This window comes from Corvus moneduloides, chromosome 6 (genome assembly GCF_009650955.1).
Source record: "Corvus moneduloides isolate bCorMon1 chromosome 6, bCorMon1.pri, whole genome shotgun sequence".
Classification (NCBI taxonomy): domain Eukaryota; kingdom Metazoa; phylum Chordata; class Aves; order Passeriformes; family Corvidae; genus Corvus; species Corvus moneduloides.
The window spans coordinates 46,404,360-46,423,647 of record NC_045481.1 but is presented as its reverse complement, the minus strand read 5'-3'; the positions used below and the strand labels follow the sequence as shown (position 1 = coordinate 46,423,647).

Sequence of the window (19,288 nt, the reverse complement as noted above, 5' to 3'; positions counted from 1 at the left end):
AAGGTACAGTTGTGTTTATCTGTTACTCACGGCAGATATCAGGAGTTCTCCAGAAAACACAGGCCTCAGCCTTGATACACTCCTGGGCATATGCAGCAACTGCAGAGCAGAAGCACTCGCAATCTCCACCGCTGTCACAAGAGCAGGCATCATGAACACAAGCTTCATAGAAAGGAAGTGGGTTCACCTGTCAGGGGAAGAAGTGATGCCTCAGTTCATCTCCAAATTAGTTTTCAAACTAATACATTTGAGGGCTCTTGATATATGGGAATTAAGCTGGGCAGGAATGAGCCTAAGAGTGTCTAAGAGTTACCAAATCACAAACAAACATTTGCAGGCTTGAAGCTGCTCAATATATTTTAGGGAATAATAGACTTAAAATAATACAGCTCCTTCAAAAGTTGTTATGACTGAAAAAAAAAAGTTAGAGTCCTTGGCAGTGCCCACATTTTCTAACAGAGTTCCATTTTAGTGCTCTCAAAACCAAGTTGAATTGATGCCAGTGAAATCTTATCTTTCAGTAAGCTCTGCCAACCAAATGGTGAACAATGTTAGAAAGACTACATTCATAGCAAATAGGAAGCATATAATTTTGTGCCTGTCAGTTTTTGGAGTTTATCCAATGACATATTAAAAAAAGCTTTTTTTTTTTTGTTTTGTTTGAGACTGCAAGAGGAGAAACTTAGACTGGATTTTTGCTGCTGAAGTAAACCACATGGAAATTAATTAAATTAATACTTGTTTGTGACTTTTCCACCATGAGTTAAGAAAGAACTATTGTTAGTATTACTGTACTTCAGAAAAGAGACGAGAAATGAAGAGGAGTGCTCTCTGTGTGCTGTACTCTGGAAGCTGTGGGCTGTCACAGTGTTTGCTGCGGCAATTTGGAGGCACAGTACCAGCAGCTGTCTGTCTAAACTATGTGATGTCGGTGGTCTCCAAAAAGATCCTTTCATGGGTTGAATGTTACAAGAAGTAGTAGCCTCTTCAACAGCCACCTTTCAAGTTTAGTATGAATTTCCATCAGGAGATGGGTCTGATGATTAAGTACTTATATTACCAGAAATTCACTGCGCTGTCCCATCACCTACTGTCTTCTACAAACCTTGGAGTGACAAATTTTGAAGACTTCGCTCTGGATGATGCTGCATTCTTTCTCTGCCCAGGACTTCCGGTGTGGTTTCAGATCACAGGGCTTAATCTCTTCCGTGACATCTGGGCACATGGGAGACTGTTTCCAGGAATTTCCAAACTCCAGAGGATTAGACTCCTGCAGTCCACTCCTTGTTGTAAAGTCATTGTTTGCCTTGTCATCAAAGTTGCCACACAGACCACACACTTTGCCCTGGAAAATAAAATTGAGTTTTTAAATATACCATGGAAGTGAGAAACAGGCTCTGGTAAAGTAAGAGCAAAACATTGACATGAAAAATGACAAATGACTGTCTGTGTAAATGATGACTTTCCTCTTTATTGTCAAATCACTTGTACAGAAAATAAATCTTTATTTCTCCATCTTCAGAAAACTATTCAGCTGCCATATCTTCCCTCCCTGAAGTCAATTATATCTAGTGTATTTCCATATCTCTGTCATCATATCTAACTTAAAACATTAAAGGGTGCCCAAGCCTCTTACAGCTGAGAAGATTCAATTAATTCTCCATTCTTCTCAATTTATCATAACTCACCTATTAATATAAGCCTGAGGTAATTCATTTTTGCTCAAAGCTGTTTTTATTAAAAGTTTTTAACATAATGAGCACCGTTTCTTCATTCACGGAAAAGAAATGTCAGGGACCCATTTTTCTTGAAAGAAAATGTATCAATCTGCCCTCAACAGTGAATTTTTGGTAGTGTTATTTAAGGTCCACCAGTCCCCTCACAAAATGGTATGTCACTGTTTGTACAATGCCTCAAGCAGTACCATGGCCATACATTGCATAGGGAGTTTGGTTTTAACAGAGGGCTGAGATTGCATGGGGGTTTCCAAGCACATATGCGGTCAGTCCCTATTTCCTAAATTACTCTGGATGATTGACTATCAATACTCACAAACCCAAGAGTGCCTGAGATGTTTATCTCTATTGCAATAACATCCTATGCATTCTGTGCAATGCATTATGATAGACTGCAAGAAACCCCAGAAGCACTTCTGCAAGCTGTGATAGTAATAATGCAAGCTAATCATCAGTGCACAGAGGATATAGGAATTAGACATGGAGTCAGAATAAAAGAACATTTATGTTTCCTTGTCTATTCATAATACTACTTCAGAAAAAGACAGACAGGCACTAACTTTGTAATCAGGGCTCAGCTTGATGAAAACAGTAGTCTTCTTGTCCCAGATCAGCATCACACCATTGCTAGCCTCAATCACCAGGTACAGGCCGACTGTCCTGTTCCAATACTGTACATCATCACCAACATCTCGCTGAATTTCTTTGTAGTCTTTGTTCTCCAATTTCAGTTCAGTTTTCTGAAAGATAAAAAGGGAAGTATTGTAACACTAACTTCTATGATGAGACAAAATATTAGACACTTGTAACAATGCAACTCATTCTGAAACCAATAGCTCAAACTCTGGGACAACTTCCAAGATGGCAGAGAGTGGTGTAGCACTTCTGTTTGAGAGAGCTTTCATCACTTGAGAACCTACAGCTTTACAGAATAATTTGATAGGGCCTCTGATGTTTGTTACAGGTGCTTTTAGGGGAGTGACTTTGGAGCATTATTTTTTTGGTAATACTTGATTACTGAAATGTACTGACTATCATTACTCACCCCTAGGAACATTTTGATAGCCTTTGAGCAGGTGACTCCTGTAGTTCCACAAGGGACATTCTCTGTGATGATACTGAATGAGCCGCTGGAATTTTTGTCACCACAAAAGTCCTATTGAAAAAGAGAAAAAAAAGAACATGACAAAATTAGGTAGAATATTTCATTTTAGTTAAATCTCATAATAATTGCAATAATTTAAATCTTCACAATGTATAAATAGTTACTGCTTCTTCAAATGTGAGACCCTACATAAATATATTTTTACAGAGTCATATACACATACATATAAACAGTAAATACAGTCTCAGCCTGGAAAAAAGAGTGGGACAATAAAACAAAATGAGGAACATATCTTTAAATATGTTTGAAGTTTCTAGGCTTAGAATTTGGATTTATTTCACAAATGATAGTTAGCTCTCACTATAATATAGTTCTGTTGCATATAATTTATGATATCTATATCTGAAAAAAAAAAAGCCACAGCTTGCCTGCACTGAAAATTTATCACACAACTTATCCTGGCAGAATGTGTGAACACCTCAGGAACAGTGATGGCAGGCAATAAGGAACGACAAAACCAAAGAGGAAAGTAGATTTTCAAGGCAATCAAATTCCATTTCAGCCCTCCTGATGAGCATTACCTGAGTAGCCACATATTCACAGCTACCATCAAAGTCATAGAATTTCCCATCGAAAGTGTTGTAATGGCCACTTCCATATATCATACAAGTCCCATAGCACACGTTATCAGTGCATTTCCAAGTCCCTTTCTGGCAGGTACTAGAAAAGAGCAGAAAAGTTGAATTTTTGGATTTCATCAAGAGTGTGCAGCTTGAAAAACTGCAGAACAAACCAATATAATATGATATCATGTGATAATGTGCAAAATACCCAAGCCTCAACTTCAATTGTTTATCCTGTTTTTAAGCCTGTAATGTTTTTACTCCGTTCAGCTACAATCTTTAGATCTGATAGTATTTGTGTTTAAAAAATGAGTGAGTTTTCCCAACAAGAGGTGCCCACTGAAAACAGAGGTAACTACTACCCCCATATTTTCAGCAGAATCCGTATTTTCTCAGATAGCAATAAGTATTCCTAAAAATTGATGCTACTTCCAGTTTTTGCAGCCACTGTAGTACATAACCGTAGACAGGAACTATTAATATGCTGCATGGAATATATTCTAGAAGATAATATAAAATTATAACTCACCAGGTGTTGCAGTCCACTTTTATCTTCTCTCCAGAAGAATACCAGTCATTATTATGACTGCATGGGCAGTTCTTTTGTTCAACACAGCCTCCTCTGCCATCATCAAATAGACCTTGAGGACACACACAGCCTGAGACACACTCTGTCTGGAACTAAGGAATATAAGGAGAAATGGTTACCTTAGGATAAAGCACTGCATCTTAATTCCACTTCTTCACAAGCACTCTTTAAAAACTGCATTTGCAACCACACAGCCTAATATTGATTAGTTTTATAAGGCTCTTTTTTAATAGGTTTCTAATATTTTTCTTTTCTTTTTCACTTGGAAATTATGACTCTACTGAAGACACAGTAAAAGGAAAGAGGAGAGGGAAACCATAAGGGGAATCATAATGAAAATGGCAACAGATTAGTATCATTGAGGGGAAAAAAAGGGTAGCTTAAACCAAAGAGAAATAAACTGTTAGTTACAACTGTATTTGCTGTGTAGCACCATGTCATATAAAGAATACAGAATAAAGAAAGCATGACACAAAGAGAAGCTGAATACATACATGATCAATTTGAGGAGTATGACAGCTAAGTTGTACAGGTGTTTGTGAAGTCCACTTCGAGGATGCATTGCAGTCAAAGTATGTCTTGTTAGAAGAACATTCTTTTTCACCTGAAAGGTACATTGTTGCTTTAGATCAATCAAGAAAAGGCAAAAGAATGTGAGTGCAAGGTGGTAGTTTCTGAGAGAGAAATCTCAGTCTATCCTTATGAAAAAAATAGGCTCAGTGAAGAGAGAACAAAGTGAAAATGTGCTACTGTTTTACATAAAGAGAAAAAAAACACACAAAATAAGTAAGTGGAAAATTCAAAAGGGAAGTAGGTTTGGGTTGAGAGGTTGGTTATGGGTTTTATTCTAGTTTTGTTTATAGAATGTCACTTACTTCTCATTCTTATTTTCACTGAAGTGCACTGGATCTTTGCATTTCGGCAAACACTAGAAAAGTGAAGTAAGTAGAAATTAAAAAAAAAAAAAGCAAGTTCAATATCTGCAATTTAAGTCTAATGATTTGTTTATATAAATTTGAGAGTATTTATCAAAGATGTCCTGCATAATTTCTACTGAAATTTCAAGGTCAATTCTATTGAATCACACTCATGAACTTTTCGTTGGAGAAAAAGTGTAGCAAGATTTTAGGCATAACACACAGAAAAGGTTATGTTTTAAGGAATGACAGCTATTCTATAAATCCTTAATACTATGTTTTATGACAACTCAGGAAATAGATAATAATGAAACAAATAATGATAATTTAAGTCAAAGCCTCCATTTGGATACACAGTGTATTTTCATGCCTATTCAACTCATATGCTGCAAATTTGTTGACTTACATGCTTCTTCTGCTGGATGAGAGAAGGCATTTCACTGTTTATGGCAAAATATAACAGAATCATGAATGTTGTTTTCAAAAGCCTATGACACAGTAAATATATATCAAGGGGACCTTCCTCCAGTGGAAAACACAAACAATCTGTGTCCACTAGAAAAGGAAACAGGATGTCTAGCTGGCCTTTTATCTTCCTTTCACCCTTCTGTTTAACAAAGCCTTATTAACAGTGAAGCTTCAGAATAATATTTATCTGTGAAGGCCAGTACTCACACCTCCAAAGCAAGCTGCTCTTCCCAATTATTGATAAATTGCATTGCAACAGGATTATGCTTTGCTCAGCACGGAGATGTTGTGAAATGCATTACAAATACTCATTAAAGTACAAAAAAAGCTAAGCACCTTGCACCTAATAAGCAATTTTTTTTAAGGGCTTTTTCCCCACAAACAAAAAGCCAAAATAAAACATACCAGCGTTCTCCATCTTTTGTGAAATACTGGCCAGGTTCCAGGTATGATCCCTTGTAATAACATGGGCACTGGGAGATGGGCACACACTCATCCTGGTTATCCAAGTATGTATTGGGTGGGCAGCCACAGCCATCCACAGGAGCAAAGTCTTGCAAGCAATACTTTTCGCCATCAGCAAGGGAACGACAGGTTTGCTGGCACTTTGTAAGATTGTAAAGGAAGACTTGATTTCCTGGGCAAGAAGATGCTTCGCTACCTGGAGGGAAAAAACCCAGACTGATAAATAAGGGATGCAGGATGGACAATTTGGCCTTGACATTTCCATTTTGATTTCTTTGGCTGTGCCAAATGTAATGATAAAAACATTCCCTTAGGTCTGATTAAAGTACAAAAATATCAGAAGTCACAAGTAACACTGACCTAACTTTACCTTTAAGTTCAACTTTAAGTTGAAGACTTATTTTTAACTGCTACTAATAGTTTCTATTTTCATACCCCTACTTGTTTCACATACTGATAATCAGATAGAGAGCACAAGACAATAAACTCCTAATCTCAAACATACTGAACTGTTGATGAAAAGCAAGAATAATGAGAAACAAAGACATTGATAAACAAATGAATGGTAAAAGCCTTGATGGCTGGGATTCCATTAGTAAATGGAATGATATTAGCTAAACTGAGGAAAGAAGGTGAAAGTTAAAAATATTGCCTTCTACTTTTAAGTCTGTCATGGTCAAATTATATCTGAAGAATATAACATGAATTAATAAACATTATAAGCATTGTCTCTTTTAGGTCCATTAGATATTTCTAAGGTACTCCAAATCCCATAACATTGAGATCACTGACAACCAAATCCAGAGAGAGCCTGCTTACTTCTCATGGTTAATTTTTTCCACAGGGATTACTGATCCACTACTTACTGCAGACACTCTTTCTCCAGCCTCCCAGTATAATCCCTTTGAAAGCACAGGCTCTTGAGTAAGAGGACAGGGCAGCACACAAACATTCCTCATTGTCTTCACAGAGGCAGGTGTCATATTTACATTTCTGAAAAAAAGAACAAAAGGGTCAATTAGTCCACAGGAAATCAATGGGCAATTGCAACTTGGTTGCTACAAAACGTCCTGTCTGCTTTTCCTGATGTTGTTTGTACTAATTCCCATGACCAGAGAACAATGGAAGGAACGGACAAAGACCAGAGACTTAAAGTGCTGCTTCATGTCATACACAATGAAAATATTTGGATGCTTATTTTAACCTAAGCCAAGCCTCTAGAACCTTTAAAAAGTAGCCAGCTTCCCAAGAACAGCTTTTTCAAAGGATACTGATACCATTCGTTCTCGGTTACTAATTAGAAATGCAGAGATCCACAAAAACTATAAATCATAAAGGCAAAATATTAACCAAGTCTATGACGACCTTCACATCATTTGAGTTCACACTGACTTCCAAGTATAAGCAATGATTTTGGAATTCCTTTTCCTCAGGTAAGCCTCACGTACCGCTCAACAGAGGTGAGCATGGGGGAAAAAAATTCATGGAGATTCTGGCATGAAAATGATTTGGTGTTACATTCTAACAAATACATGGAAACATTTTTCCCCCAACTTTATAGAAACTGATGTTTAAGGGTACGCTTAAACGGTGCACATCTGCATCTCTTGAATCTTCTTTTCAATCCAAATATCCAAGCCAATAAAAAAATACATTAAACAAAAAACGCAAGAAAAAAAAAACACAAATGTACATTTTTCTTCAGCAGCAGCCCATAAGGATCTCATCATGGGAGGTACTTTGGATGCTATGCTGCTTGAATCAGTCAGTACAAAAACTTCAGCAGCTCTTATGGACAAGCTACTCAGAGATGTCTCAAATGTTCAAACAACAATAAATGTCTACAGTTAACCATCTGAAATAATGCAGTACTAAAAGAGTGCAAAATTACAATACCTTATAGTATTCTGTAGGATCAATGACTAAGTGACATCTTGCAAAAGGACCCTTTGGGTTTCTCAGCAACGAACACCAATGCTCAGCGTAATTTGCTGCAAAAAGAAAAAGAAATTCATCACATTTCCTTATCTTTCTTGTGCCATGTCTAGTTATGCTGATACATAAATGCAGTGCAGCAATACAAATGAGAGAACCGTGTGCATTTTGGGGAGCAGAGAAACTACATGCAATCACCATACATGTATTTCTATTCCTTGATTCACAGACATGCAATCATAAAATCAAAATTTGCACTGTACTTTTGCAACATGTTTACATGAAATTGTGACAGCTCTTTCCATTTGGGGACCATAAAGCTAAGTTAAACATAAAGATAACTAACTAGGACATACAAGCTGTCTTTGCAGATAATACAAGTTAATGACTGTTTTTCCCAATCTTCCACCTTAGGATTCTTTTACAATCACCCCTTAAACTTCAATTTGATGGGATATCAATGCTTGTATGTATGCATACTTGCGGATACTAATTAATTTGACAGTCCTATAAAAAGTCTTCAATACCCCACTACAACTCTTACATGACTGTTGCAGTAATGCACAGCAGACACTTCTCATCCTGGCAGAAGCCAACCATCTGACTTATTAATGTGCTTACCACTTTCAATGCTGAGACTGCAGGGGTCTTCCAGCTTTTCTGCCTGGTCTGTGCAGGTGGACTGGGCTTTCCACGTGTTAGCAAAAGCAGATCCTGTAGCCTCAATCAGCCCGCTGGTTGTTCTAAAGTCATCACCTTCCATTCCATTGAAGTTTCCACAAAGACCTATTCAAAAATAAGGTAAAAATTTTATACAATCAGTACTTATTCTCATACTAAAAGGTCAAAGGAAAGGGACAACTGATCACAAACACTAGAAACAGCTGATTATTCCACATCAATATTAATGCATACTATAAATACTGAAGTTTTGGAAGCCTTGCTTTTAATCTTTAACATCTTCAAGAACAGTCATCATGAAGATATCTATGCTTCAGGAGATTACTACCCTAACCTGTATTTTTTATGCTTTCTGATGATATTGAAACCACAAAAGGCACCAAAAACCAGGCTTTGTGGATAGTTAAAAATCGAACTGAGTACAAAAATAAGGAATATTCTAAGAAACACCTGTGTACTGGCACCAGAGTGACAGGTCATTTCAATATCAAAAAATAAAAACACATTTCTAGTTTGCTTGAGTCGACTTTCTTTCAGTTTTCTCCTCTTGAATCAACAAGTAGCATGAATCATCACTCATATAAAGAATACATGACTATTCAGCTGTGAAACAGCATGGCTTTGCTTCCCCTTTCCCACTTGCCTTGAAGTTTTCCTTTAACTGATTGATCCACAGTCACAAACAGCTGCATAACTCGAAATAGCTGGATCTGCATCTGAAGCCCAAAAGAAGTTTGTACAACAAAGTAGTTGGAAGATGGCTTGAATATCGAGAAGCTGGCTGAAAAACAAAACATGAACTGTTGTAGTAAACACAGACACACAGGCTGCCAAAAGAAACACTTCTTACCAGATTCTAATGTATCACCTGTCATGAAAACTCTGAGACCAGGATCAAATTAATAGTTTTTCCCATTAAAAGCCACTGGCCAACTAGATAAGATGCTGATCCTCACTAACTTAACAAGCTGATTATCTGAAATGACTGATCTCTGGGATCAAAACCAAATGGGCATGCCCACAACATGTAGCCAGATTTGGAAAGTGCTAAATACCTCTCTTCCACTTTTGCCTCTAAAAAAATACACCCCTACATGAGAAGTCAGGTGTGTGACACTTGATATTCCAGGCTGTGTCCCTTACCTGACACATGAGGCACATTCACTGTCATCTCATTCAGTAGCACACTGCCATCTGATCTGAAAACCACCACCTGTGTAATGGCAAATGGAATCAATGAGCTTCCAGGGACTGAGGAAAATAAACTAATATGAAGAAAATTATCAGGAAGGACATTTTACATGTTTAGACTGTGTCTAGAACTCCAAACTTTCGAAAGGAAGAATCTGTCTGAAAATTGAATGTGGCAGCAGCCCTATAGGGTACAAGTAAGGTTTTGTCCTGCTATCTACTGTTTCTCTTACAGCTGCCTACAAGAATTCATAGCAGTAAAGAAATGCAAAATTCATTTATATTGGGCACTTTGGTTTCAGCAAATAAAAGAAAATATTAGCTCTTCAGGATCTGTAGCAAGTTGTTATTCCTTATTAAAGCACATGCCATAGCTTCTGTAAAATGGTTTAGCATGATTCTGGTAAGAAATGGTAAGAAAGCAGTTTATTAAATTTCCTCATAAAATGCTAGTCTGTACATATAGAAACATAAAATTACTGGATTTTGATTTGGTTTTCTTATGTTCTAGTTATACTGGCAAGGACATGGAAGCCCATAAGTATGTGAGGGAAATCATGTGTATATGTAGGTAAATTACGTATAGATACAGTCTATGTATTTTCATAAACAAAGAGAATACTAAAATGAATATTTGAGAAGGTTGGATTGTACCAGCATTCAAAAACAGGATTTCTTCTGAAAAAGACTCAATTAGATCTATAAAATTATATCTGAATAAAGTAAAATACTATGAGGGGAAGAAGAATGGTACTCTTGCTTCGAGACATGTGGAATCCTGTGAGAATAATCATATCAAAGCAGAGGAAGGAAGAGGGGGTAATGCCAGCTATTTTGAATCTCATCTTTTCTTAAGTTTAGGTCTGTTTTGAATTTTTGAGGCAGAAACCTGAGTTGTTCTTCAGCTTGTCTGAGGTGCCTTATCTGTCCATAATGATGACTCCAGAAGAAATAAGTATTTACCCACAGTAAGGGAAATATGCTAATTTTCAAAATATGTAGCAGAATCCACAGAACAACACTTACATTTTTTTTGTTATCCACTAACAGCACAACAGTCTTCAAGCAGGTCTGTTTGTCTGTGGAGCCACAGGGAGCCAGTTCTGCCAGAAGACCATAACTCTCCTTTGCAGTACCCTATAATCACAGGGAAATAAATGTCACTTAGTCAAATTAAAAATCTCATGAGATGATTTCCACAACAAAGACTAAATTCATCAGTTACAACAGCTTTCCTAGCTCAACCAGATTTTCGTCATTCTCTAGAACAGACACCAGGTATTTTAGGGACACATGAATGAAGCAGCTGCCTACCTTTTTTCCCTACCTGACTTTGACACTCAGAAATTGCTATTACAGAAGTGGCCAAGAACTTCTAATCCTGAGACCTTTTGATTTCTTATATACAAAGGACTCCACTGGATAATGACAGCATAGGTAGTCTTCTATCTCACTGCTTTAATCACCCATTGCAGTAAGTCCCAGGCTTCCCCCTAAGGCTATTATAGCTAATCCTGAATTTTCTAGTACAACTTTCAGCATTTCTGCTTCCCTCACCCTATGGAAGTGGAATAGAACAGTAACTCCCAGCTGATACATATCAGCCCACGGACCCTTGTTTTACTCTACAAGAGAACAGTCCCACAGCACACAGTACCTTGGCCAACACATAATAGCAGTCTCCATGGAAGGTGTATTTCTTCCCATCAAAGGTGGTAATATGGGAACCTCCTTCCACTGAGCATATGCCTGGACAGGGTAAATCTTTGCAGGTCCATCTGCCTGAATTACAGGTGCTATAAAAGACAAATAATACAAAAAATGCTTGTAGTTATTACAGGAGCTGAGAGCACTGAAAGTATCTGTATACCTAGCAGACATCAAGATATCCCCAGGTGTTTTAAAACTGTATGCTTGATCATTTCCTTGAGATTTTCCCTCTGACATATGCCATAGAATCAAGAAAACTTTTCAGAAATTTTGTTCTATAGACATGCAACATAAACATTAAATTCAGAGTGTTTTCAGTACATCTCCAAAGACCAAGTGGGAATTTGAAAAATGCAGACCCATTTACAATCACTCAAAGAAAGGTGTATAACAACCAGGATCCTTACCATTCTTCACATTCTTTGGAAATGCTTTCTCCAGGTGCATATGTCTTTCCACCAAGTTTGCAGTGGCACTGGCTAACAGGGATGCAGCCTTTTTCACTGATATCATCATACACAGTTCCTATAAAATACAGCATTAACTACTCCAGCTCTTTTCCAAATAATCAATTTCCACAGAGGAAAAACTCTAATTTGTCACACAGGCTGAGTTTATCAAAATTATGAAGAATACTACTTCTGCTTTTTGTAATAAAAGACACATGGAAAGCACTTTTATTCAGCTTTGAAAATCCAAGTCTGTTCATTTATATAACTATACACAGATAAAAAGGTTATTGCAAGCAGATAGGAACAATCTCAAAATGTCACATATTTAGATTTTTAGTCCTTTTTGGCATACTGTGAAGACTATCACTATAATCTTCTTTCCTAAGGTTGAAAGCAAGCCTGAGAATTTCACTCACTCTCCCTCACTGCCACTCTCTGGGCAAATGATGTCCATTGCCTCAGAACTATTCAACCTAAAAAGCATGATTTACTTTATAGTATCAGAAGCCCACTTGCTGAGAATTAAAAAACAGGTTTATTACCTGTCATTGTGTTAATATGTTTGAACTATAAAATAATTAATTCATTAGGTATTACCTCCTTAGAAAATTTTACAATTATATTCCCCCAGGGGGGAAAACAATGAGTAGCACTAGTCATTTCTAACATATAATTTGACTGCATGTACTATTTTAGTATGACTTCCTTAGCCAGGGCTCTTAGTTTTGTCCCACTTGCAACAGCTGGAATAACACTTGCCTTCAGGGCAGAAACAGCCATCCATGTAGTGCTCCTCACAAAGGCTGCTGATCTCCAAGTGTGAGCAAGTATCCATGCAGGGTGAGCTGCTTTCTCTATAGACCATGGTAGCAGGACAGGTCTTGGCTGAAAGAATAAGAAAGACACCAGGAGTTACTTCAGTGTTAAGTCCACCATTTCTCAGAAACCACAGATCATACACCCTACTCCCTTCAAGTCAGTGGTGTCTCAAGCCAGACTCCACATGGCAAAGCATGTCCATCTGTTTCTGAACTGTTTTCCCTGGTTTTTACATTTACTTCTTTTGGTTTCAAATAGATCAAATTATTCCCATCTCCTGCAGCATCAGATCTCAGTTTTTTAATGGGAACAGAATTTGCTGAAAAAGATTTCTTAATAGCAAGAATAATAGAAGAACAGGGAGAATTTAATATTTTTTTGCACTACTGGTATGAAATTTATGATACATGCCAACAGTTTTGTAAAGAAGCAATGAATTTAAATTTCATAGTGCTACATCCATGAAACATTTGGATCTTTGTAAAATTTGTGTAGCTGCTTACGGCAAAAGTTCTGTGTTCTCCATTCTCCCGGGCGGCCGCCTGCGTGCGAACACTGGCGGGAATACTCGGAGATGGTGCTGCAGAGGCAGAAGGAGTCCTCCTTCCCATTACAGGCACACATGTCCTGCATGCAGGCTTGGATGTACATTTCCAAATTAAGACGTAGCCGACAATCAGCAAATGCGGGGGAAGTCAGCAACCTCTGACACTCATCACGCTGAGGAGGAAGAGGAATAACGTTTAAGAAATTTGCAAGCATGTGAGCTTCTGGACATTTCCTATCTTGCAAAAAACCCTGTTTTCTTCTGAACAGCTATTCAAGAAAGGAAGAAGTAACCATTTATCCTGGAAGGGACAGTCCTCCCAGCTCCTGGCAACTAACTCCCCATGGCACAAGGGTGTCTCCATGTGCCCATGCAAATGAAGTTCACCACAAGAAATACTTACATGCTTATTACAGCTTGGAAGAGCCTGAGTTTCATCTGGATCTTCACATTTGGCATTGGGTTTGCTGATCTTCTGCAAATTCCCATATGTAATTGAGTTGTAGCTTACATCTATGAGAAAAAAAAAGAGAACTTGCTGAGCCCCAAAAATTGACAAGGAGCATCTGATTCCTGGACCTCTACTGATCAAGGGAAACAGTTACCATGGCATCAAATAGGCCTGTTAGACACAGGTATCTGCTCTGAATGATGTCTAACTGTGCTTAAAAATGCAAAGGGGAAATAGGAAAAGAAGGCTAGTAAAGAACAAAAAGATTAATCTGGAGTAGAATAAACTTAGACCAGGAATGCAGGAATGTAATGTTTAGTCTGAGGCAATCACAGAAACCTCTCAAGTGAAATTTGCTCTCCTGTGATGTTTCTATGCACAGTGTTTGTCAGCCTATCTTCTGTGACAACTGTCAGTATGGTGGGAGGACTCACCTCCATCGATGAACTCATTGTAGATTGGAATTCCATTGTAATCCCCACAGAGACCACAGGTATGGTTATTAAATTTGTTGTCCAGCTCCACCTAAATAATGAAAAGAAAAAGCACAAAAGAATTATTTTTTTCTTCCTTTTTTCCCCTCTTTTTTTTTTTTTCTTTTTCCTACTGAGATAGAGAAATATCCCAGGAAACCCAGGAAATACCAATTAAAAATATTTTGAACATACATACCATCAGGGCATCCTGCTGGTTCCACATCAGAACCATGCCTAATTTGGCATAAATCTTGGTGTAAATCTCACCACTCTCAATGAGGACACCAGAGCTGTAGTAAGGTGTCTTCACACTAGGAAGAAAATCACAGACTTTGCATTAGTTAGGAAACACAAGGGCTGACATGAATGTCTGTAATAAGCCAAGTACCCCAAGGAACAGAGAAACTAGTCTGACTACCTCATCCTAACTGCACAGGATGCCTTGTTTTAATGAGGCATAAAGTCCTCTGTCTCTGACACTTGGGACAATAACTCATTGCAAAAACTCATTTAAAAGGCAAAGCAATTTTGGAGGAAAAGCCTACCTAACACTTCAGGCTCTTTAATTTTAAAAAATCAAAATGTCAGATGTCTTCAAATTAATCAAAGGAAAATCCATCATCATTGTGGTATTAACAGAGGATATGCACTCACTAATAATTTATGTCAATGAAAGAAGCTACAACATGAATGAAAGCTTTTCTTTACCAAAATATCTCATAGCCATTTCAGAGAGAATGAATGTTCCATTGCTAGGAACTGCCTCCTTAAGAGAGAGTTCAGAAAGCACAGGCAGATATAGGGACTGTCAACAAAATTTTGAAAAGAAAGGAGCATGTTAAGAGGAATTCAGTAGTTCTGTCAGTAGTTAGTTACTTAGTTTACAGTGGACAGGACTGAGCTTGTTAATGGTGACAGAAGACACTGCAGAGGGCTGAGCATAGATATTTTTGTGTGATAACAATTCAGTTCATCAGATCTCTTCCCAGTTTTTTTAGGTCTGTCTTACAAGTCAAACTGAATGGCTGAATTTCATTCAGCAATAAAGGGATTGTGGCAGGCAGCCTCATCCTATAAAATCTAGAGAACTAGAGTCTGTTCAAACAGAAGTAATGTAAACTGGAATCCAGTCAAAATAACTGGTTAATTTTCTACAGATTTGTCAATGTAATTGCTATCCATCAGGATTCATGCATGTGTATGCACATCTCTTAACTAGTCTCTTGACTTTATCTCCTAATTTCCTGTCACTGGGGTTTTTTCAATTATTTACCTCCAGGCATTTTTAACATGGCCAAATGACTTACACATCTAAATACCAGGTGCAAACTCACAGATTATTATTTCTACTTTTGACTGCATCCTTCATCAATAAACAATGAAGTCTTGAGAAATCATGTTTCTTGAGAGGGACCATAAAATGTTGGATGTCTTTTCAGCTTTCCGCTATCATGGCATGGAATATTTATCTCTTTTTCTAATAGTAGGACATTCAATCAATCTGTGCATCAGGTACCTGAAGGTTAATCCATACACTTTTCTACTTTACAGTTTTCACTTGGGTACTGTGAAATGCTATTTTATATGACAACTGACCATTTATCATTTCAAGATCAATATGGAAACTTAAAAAGTTCTACAAAAAAATAAAATCCCCATGTAGCAAAAACCTGTTCAGAAGGGATCTGTGGTTTTATCAACACTATCTAAGACAAAAAAAGGCTTGGTTTAAGAGAAACAGTTTTAAAAGGATTTCTAACTTGTTTTTCATGGAGTTCTTTTTAAGACTTGAGTACACAATAAAGAGTTTTTTCAATTTGAGGCAAGAATGCATTTTTTATAACTTTCTGTCATTTTGTTATGCATTCCGGTATGACCTTTGCAAATTAAATGTTGCTTTCAACCTTTGAACATGTTTTCATTACAGCAGCTTCCAAACTTTAGAGCAAAAGCTGAATTCTGGGCACAACTGTGGCCTACAAAGACAATTTAAAGTTCTCTTTTTTTTTCAATTATGCTAAAACATAGTAATTAACTCATGAGTTGCTTCACTTGCTTCAGAGTATAAATGCACACACTAAAAGGATATGCTAATGATAGGAAAGACTAGGTTAAGATATATACTTAGCATCAGTAATAGTGTCAGACTTGTCTCTTGTGTAACCATGTTACAGGAGGAGAAAAATAACACTGCTTAGTGTGAAAAAGTACATATTGCCACAGATAAATTAGTGTAAATTTTGACCTGTCTTGTATCTGTTAAACTCCCTTGAGGAATAGCCTTAAAGAGTCTTAAGATCTTAAGTCTCAGATCTTAAAGAGTTATTTACGAAGACCAGAAAAAATCCACCTGTCTTCTGTCACAAAATAAGAGGAAAAGACCCCAGAGAAATGCATTTCCTTTTCAAGGATTTGCTAGACCATCTGCTCAGGTAAACCCAAGGTGATACCATGAAACAAATGAAGATATGTCATTTTAAGCCAGTAAAAGATCTGGCTCATGAGCTGCACTGTTTCCTGCACAACTGGAAGAACAATTCACTCAAACCTATTCCTGACTTGCATTTAAATAATCCCTGATGCCAGTGTAGAAATGACAATTAATACTAAAGCCCCTCCCCAAAGCAATTTTAATGCTGAATTTCAAAAGGCTTTTTGTTTGTTTGTTTGTTTGTGGAAATGCTTTGCAGCAGTTTCCACAATGGTATACAGACAGTTGTGTAAATAATCAATTGATCCTGCTTTTATCTTCCAGCACATTTCTCTGAAATATCCTTATACTGAAGGAACTTACATCCGCCCATCCACCACAACCAGGTTTGGTTTGAGGTAGACCATAATATCCTTGATTTTCATCAGAATATACTGGATCTCAGGGTGGCCATTGCTGTTGAGAGCACGCTGGATGTGGACAGAGAATTCCCTGTAAGCTTCTCGGCAGTCAGAAACAAAATTATACTCGCAAATGCCAGGGAATTGGTAGACGTCTCCATCAAAAGTTTTGAAATGGTTGTTTCCCCAAGTGCTGCAGACATAGTGGCCATGGTTTCTTGTCCTTCCTGTTAAATGATGAAAAAGAAATAGAGATGAAAAGAAGTGCAATAAACAATCTAGTGTGATAAAAGGTAAGTGTTCCATTTTACAGTAGAAACCACTTGCAATTATGTGCACAGTGATTCCATAGATTCGAAGCCTGATCAAGTATCTCCCAGTTCAGCAGAAAATATGCAAATCTCTAATGGAAAAAAAGAAATTAATAAATAATTCTGAGATCAGGGTATATCTTATAATCCTCACTGAGGTGAAGGAACTTACCTGCATGAGGTGGGGAAACTTAATACTGACCACTAACAAGTTGGTACATCAGTGAATGGAGCTTCTGTGCCAAGCACATGATTTTATTCTGAATCACATTATTATTTGTATCAATATTAATTATTTCCAAGAACTATCACCTTCTCTGATGAAACATGTACTAGAAACAAAACAGGTAGGAAACCCAGAAAGTACTACCTACTCTGGAAGGCAAATAGCTTAAAGGTTATGAAAGTGCTTGTGCACAACAGGAGATTTCACGGAATTATTTGTTTTCCTAAAAGCAGTAGTGATTTCTACTGCAAAACAGAAATTTTTCAGAAGACAGGTCAGAAAATAACCATGGTACGAGGGAAAAGAAGTCTTTGCAATAGCAAAATATGAAGATGATTTTTTCCTTTTCCTGCCATCTATACCAACAAATAATACAAATTAACACAATATCTGGTAAATGTCCAGATACTGTAGATTAGGATGAGCATCCTTGGGAATCTTGGTATGTCTCTCATCTTCACAAGGTTTTCTTGCAGCATTTAACATGAGAAAGCAAAACTGCTAAGGAAACCTTTAGGTTACTGTACTTTGATGGTACCAATCATACCAGATACATCCAGGCAAGCTGGAACACTTTCCTCCCCAGAAGGAAGGCTGCACAGAGATCCTCCCAGAGCTCACAACTGGGAGACCAAATGCAAGGTAATGCTTTCCACCCAGTCCTGAATTCAAGATGCAGCAGACCAAGCTCAATAGCCCAAACCTGATTGCTGGATAAAATTCATCACCTGTTCCCCTAAAAAGCAGTTTTCAGTAAGAGTGCTCCATTCCATCACTTCAAAGTTGATAGTAAATACAGTAAGTTAGAGCTCTTAGATTAATAATGTCCTAAACGACAAAATTAGCTTTTTTCAATGTTATTACATTTATTTTCGAAGAACAATTTATGTTTTTCCAAAGTAACAGTAGACACAATCATCCCCTTCTTTCATTGCTTTAACAATGAACCTCTCTAACTCCTACAGTTGCTTTCTGCCAAGTAGTTGCCATACCTAGTAAAGACTCAATGCATGGAAACAAAAGTAACATTGAAAATATTTTCCAAGCACATCAAACTAGAAATCAATGCAGTAGATATAGGCACTAATCTCTCCAAAAGAAAGTAGTATCTACCGATTTTGTCTGAGCCATGCAGCCTCAATATTTGAAAGCTTAAGCAATTTAAGGCATCCTAAAACTCTAGAGCATTATCTAAATGCACTGCCTCATTCTAGCTCCCCAGCGCTATTTTAATTCTTTCCCTCTTGTCCAGGAGGCAATCTGCTACCTTTTCATCTCTAGAGCTTACCTTTTTTTATTTCACTAGCTGAAGAAAGAGCCAGCCAGAGTAGAAGGAGGCTGGCCGCTCTTAGCCCCATGGTGGCTAAGGTGGGTGAATGGGAGCTCCACTGAAAGCTCAGCTTTTTATAATACCCACTGAGGCAATTAATTCTATCACAGGGGAGGAGACTCAAAAGGAGGAGGCAAGAGGAGGGGTAAAAAACAGGTACAATATTTACAGAAGATAAGAAGTAAACAGACAATTATTTTTCACCATAAATGAAGGAATTCAGCATACAGGAAACGGTATAATATTGATTTAGTAATCGTGCAAACTTTTATTGCTCTATTTCATCTACAGGATGCTGTGCTTTTAAATCCTTCAAATGCTCACGCCAAGTTTAACCTTCAGTAACTCCTATAAACAAATAATGAATTTTTGGGGTGGCTGAACAAAGAAATTCCTTGAAGAACTTTTAAGGGAAGACCCTAAA

General features: G+C 37.4%; 1 protein-coding gene across 1 annotated transcript in view; it reads right to left on the bottom strand.

Moving 5' to 3' along the window:
- Positions 1-18,892, bottom strand: part of MUC2 (mucin 2, oligomeric mucus/gel-forming) — a 59,067-nt gene extending 40,175 nt beyond the window's left edge. Inside the window, exons 1-24 of the mRNA XM_032113177.1 lie at positions 18,823-18,892; positions 16,960-17,224; positions 14,362-14,476; positions 14,124-14,214; positions 13,642-13,751; positions 13,195-13,411; positions 12,632-12,757; positions 11,828-11,945; positions 11,368-11,506; positions 10,737-10,847; positions 9,663-9,732; positions 9,163-9,300; positions 8,460-8,624; positions 7,800-7,894; positions 6,770-6,896; positions 5,844-6,099; positions 4,929-4,981; positions 4,548-4,657; positions 3,994-4,145; positions 3,423-3,561; positions 2,782-2,892; positions 2,297-2,476; positions 1,106-1,345; positions 31-187 (exon numbers count right to left, since the gene is read on the bottom strand). Of these exons, the coding sequence (XP_031969068.1) occupies positions 31-187; positions 1,106-1,345; positions 2,297-2,476; positions 2,782-2,892; positions 3,423-3,561; positions 3,994-4,145; positions 4,548-4,657; positions 4,929-4,981; positions 5,844-6,099; positions 6,770-6,896; positions 7,800-7,894; positions 8,460-8,624; positions 9,163-9,300; positions 9,663-9,732; positions 10,737-10,847; positions 11,368-11,506; positions 11,828-11,945; positions 12,632-12,757; positions 13,195-13,411; positions 13,642-13,751; positions 14,124-14,214; positions 14,362-14,476; positions 16,960-17,224; positions 18,823-18,892 (3,355 nt within the window). The remainder of the gene's footprint in view (positions 1-30; positions 188-1,105; positions 1,346-2,296; positions 2,477-2,781; positions 2,893-3,422; positions 3,562-3,993; positions 4,146-4,547; positions 4,658-4,928; positions 4,982-5,843; positions 6,100-6,769; positions 6,897-7,799; positions 7,895-8,459; positions 8,625-9,162; positions 9,301-9,662; positions 9,733-10,736; positions 10,848-11,367; positions 11,507-11,827; positions 11,946-12,631; positions 12,758-13,194; positions 13,412-13,641; positions 13,752-14,123; positions 14,215-14,361; positions 14,477-16,959; positions 17,225-18,822) is intronic.
- Between the last annotated feature and the right edge of the window lie 396 nt (positions 18,893-19,288).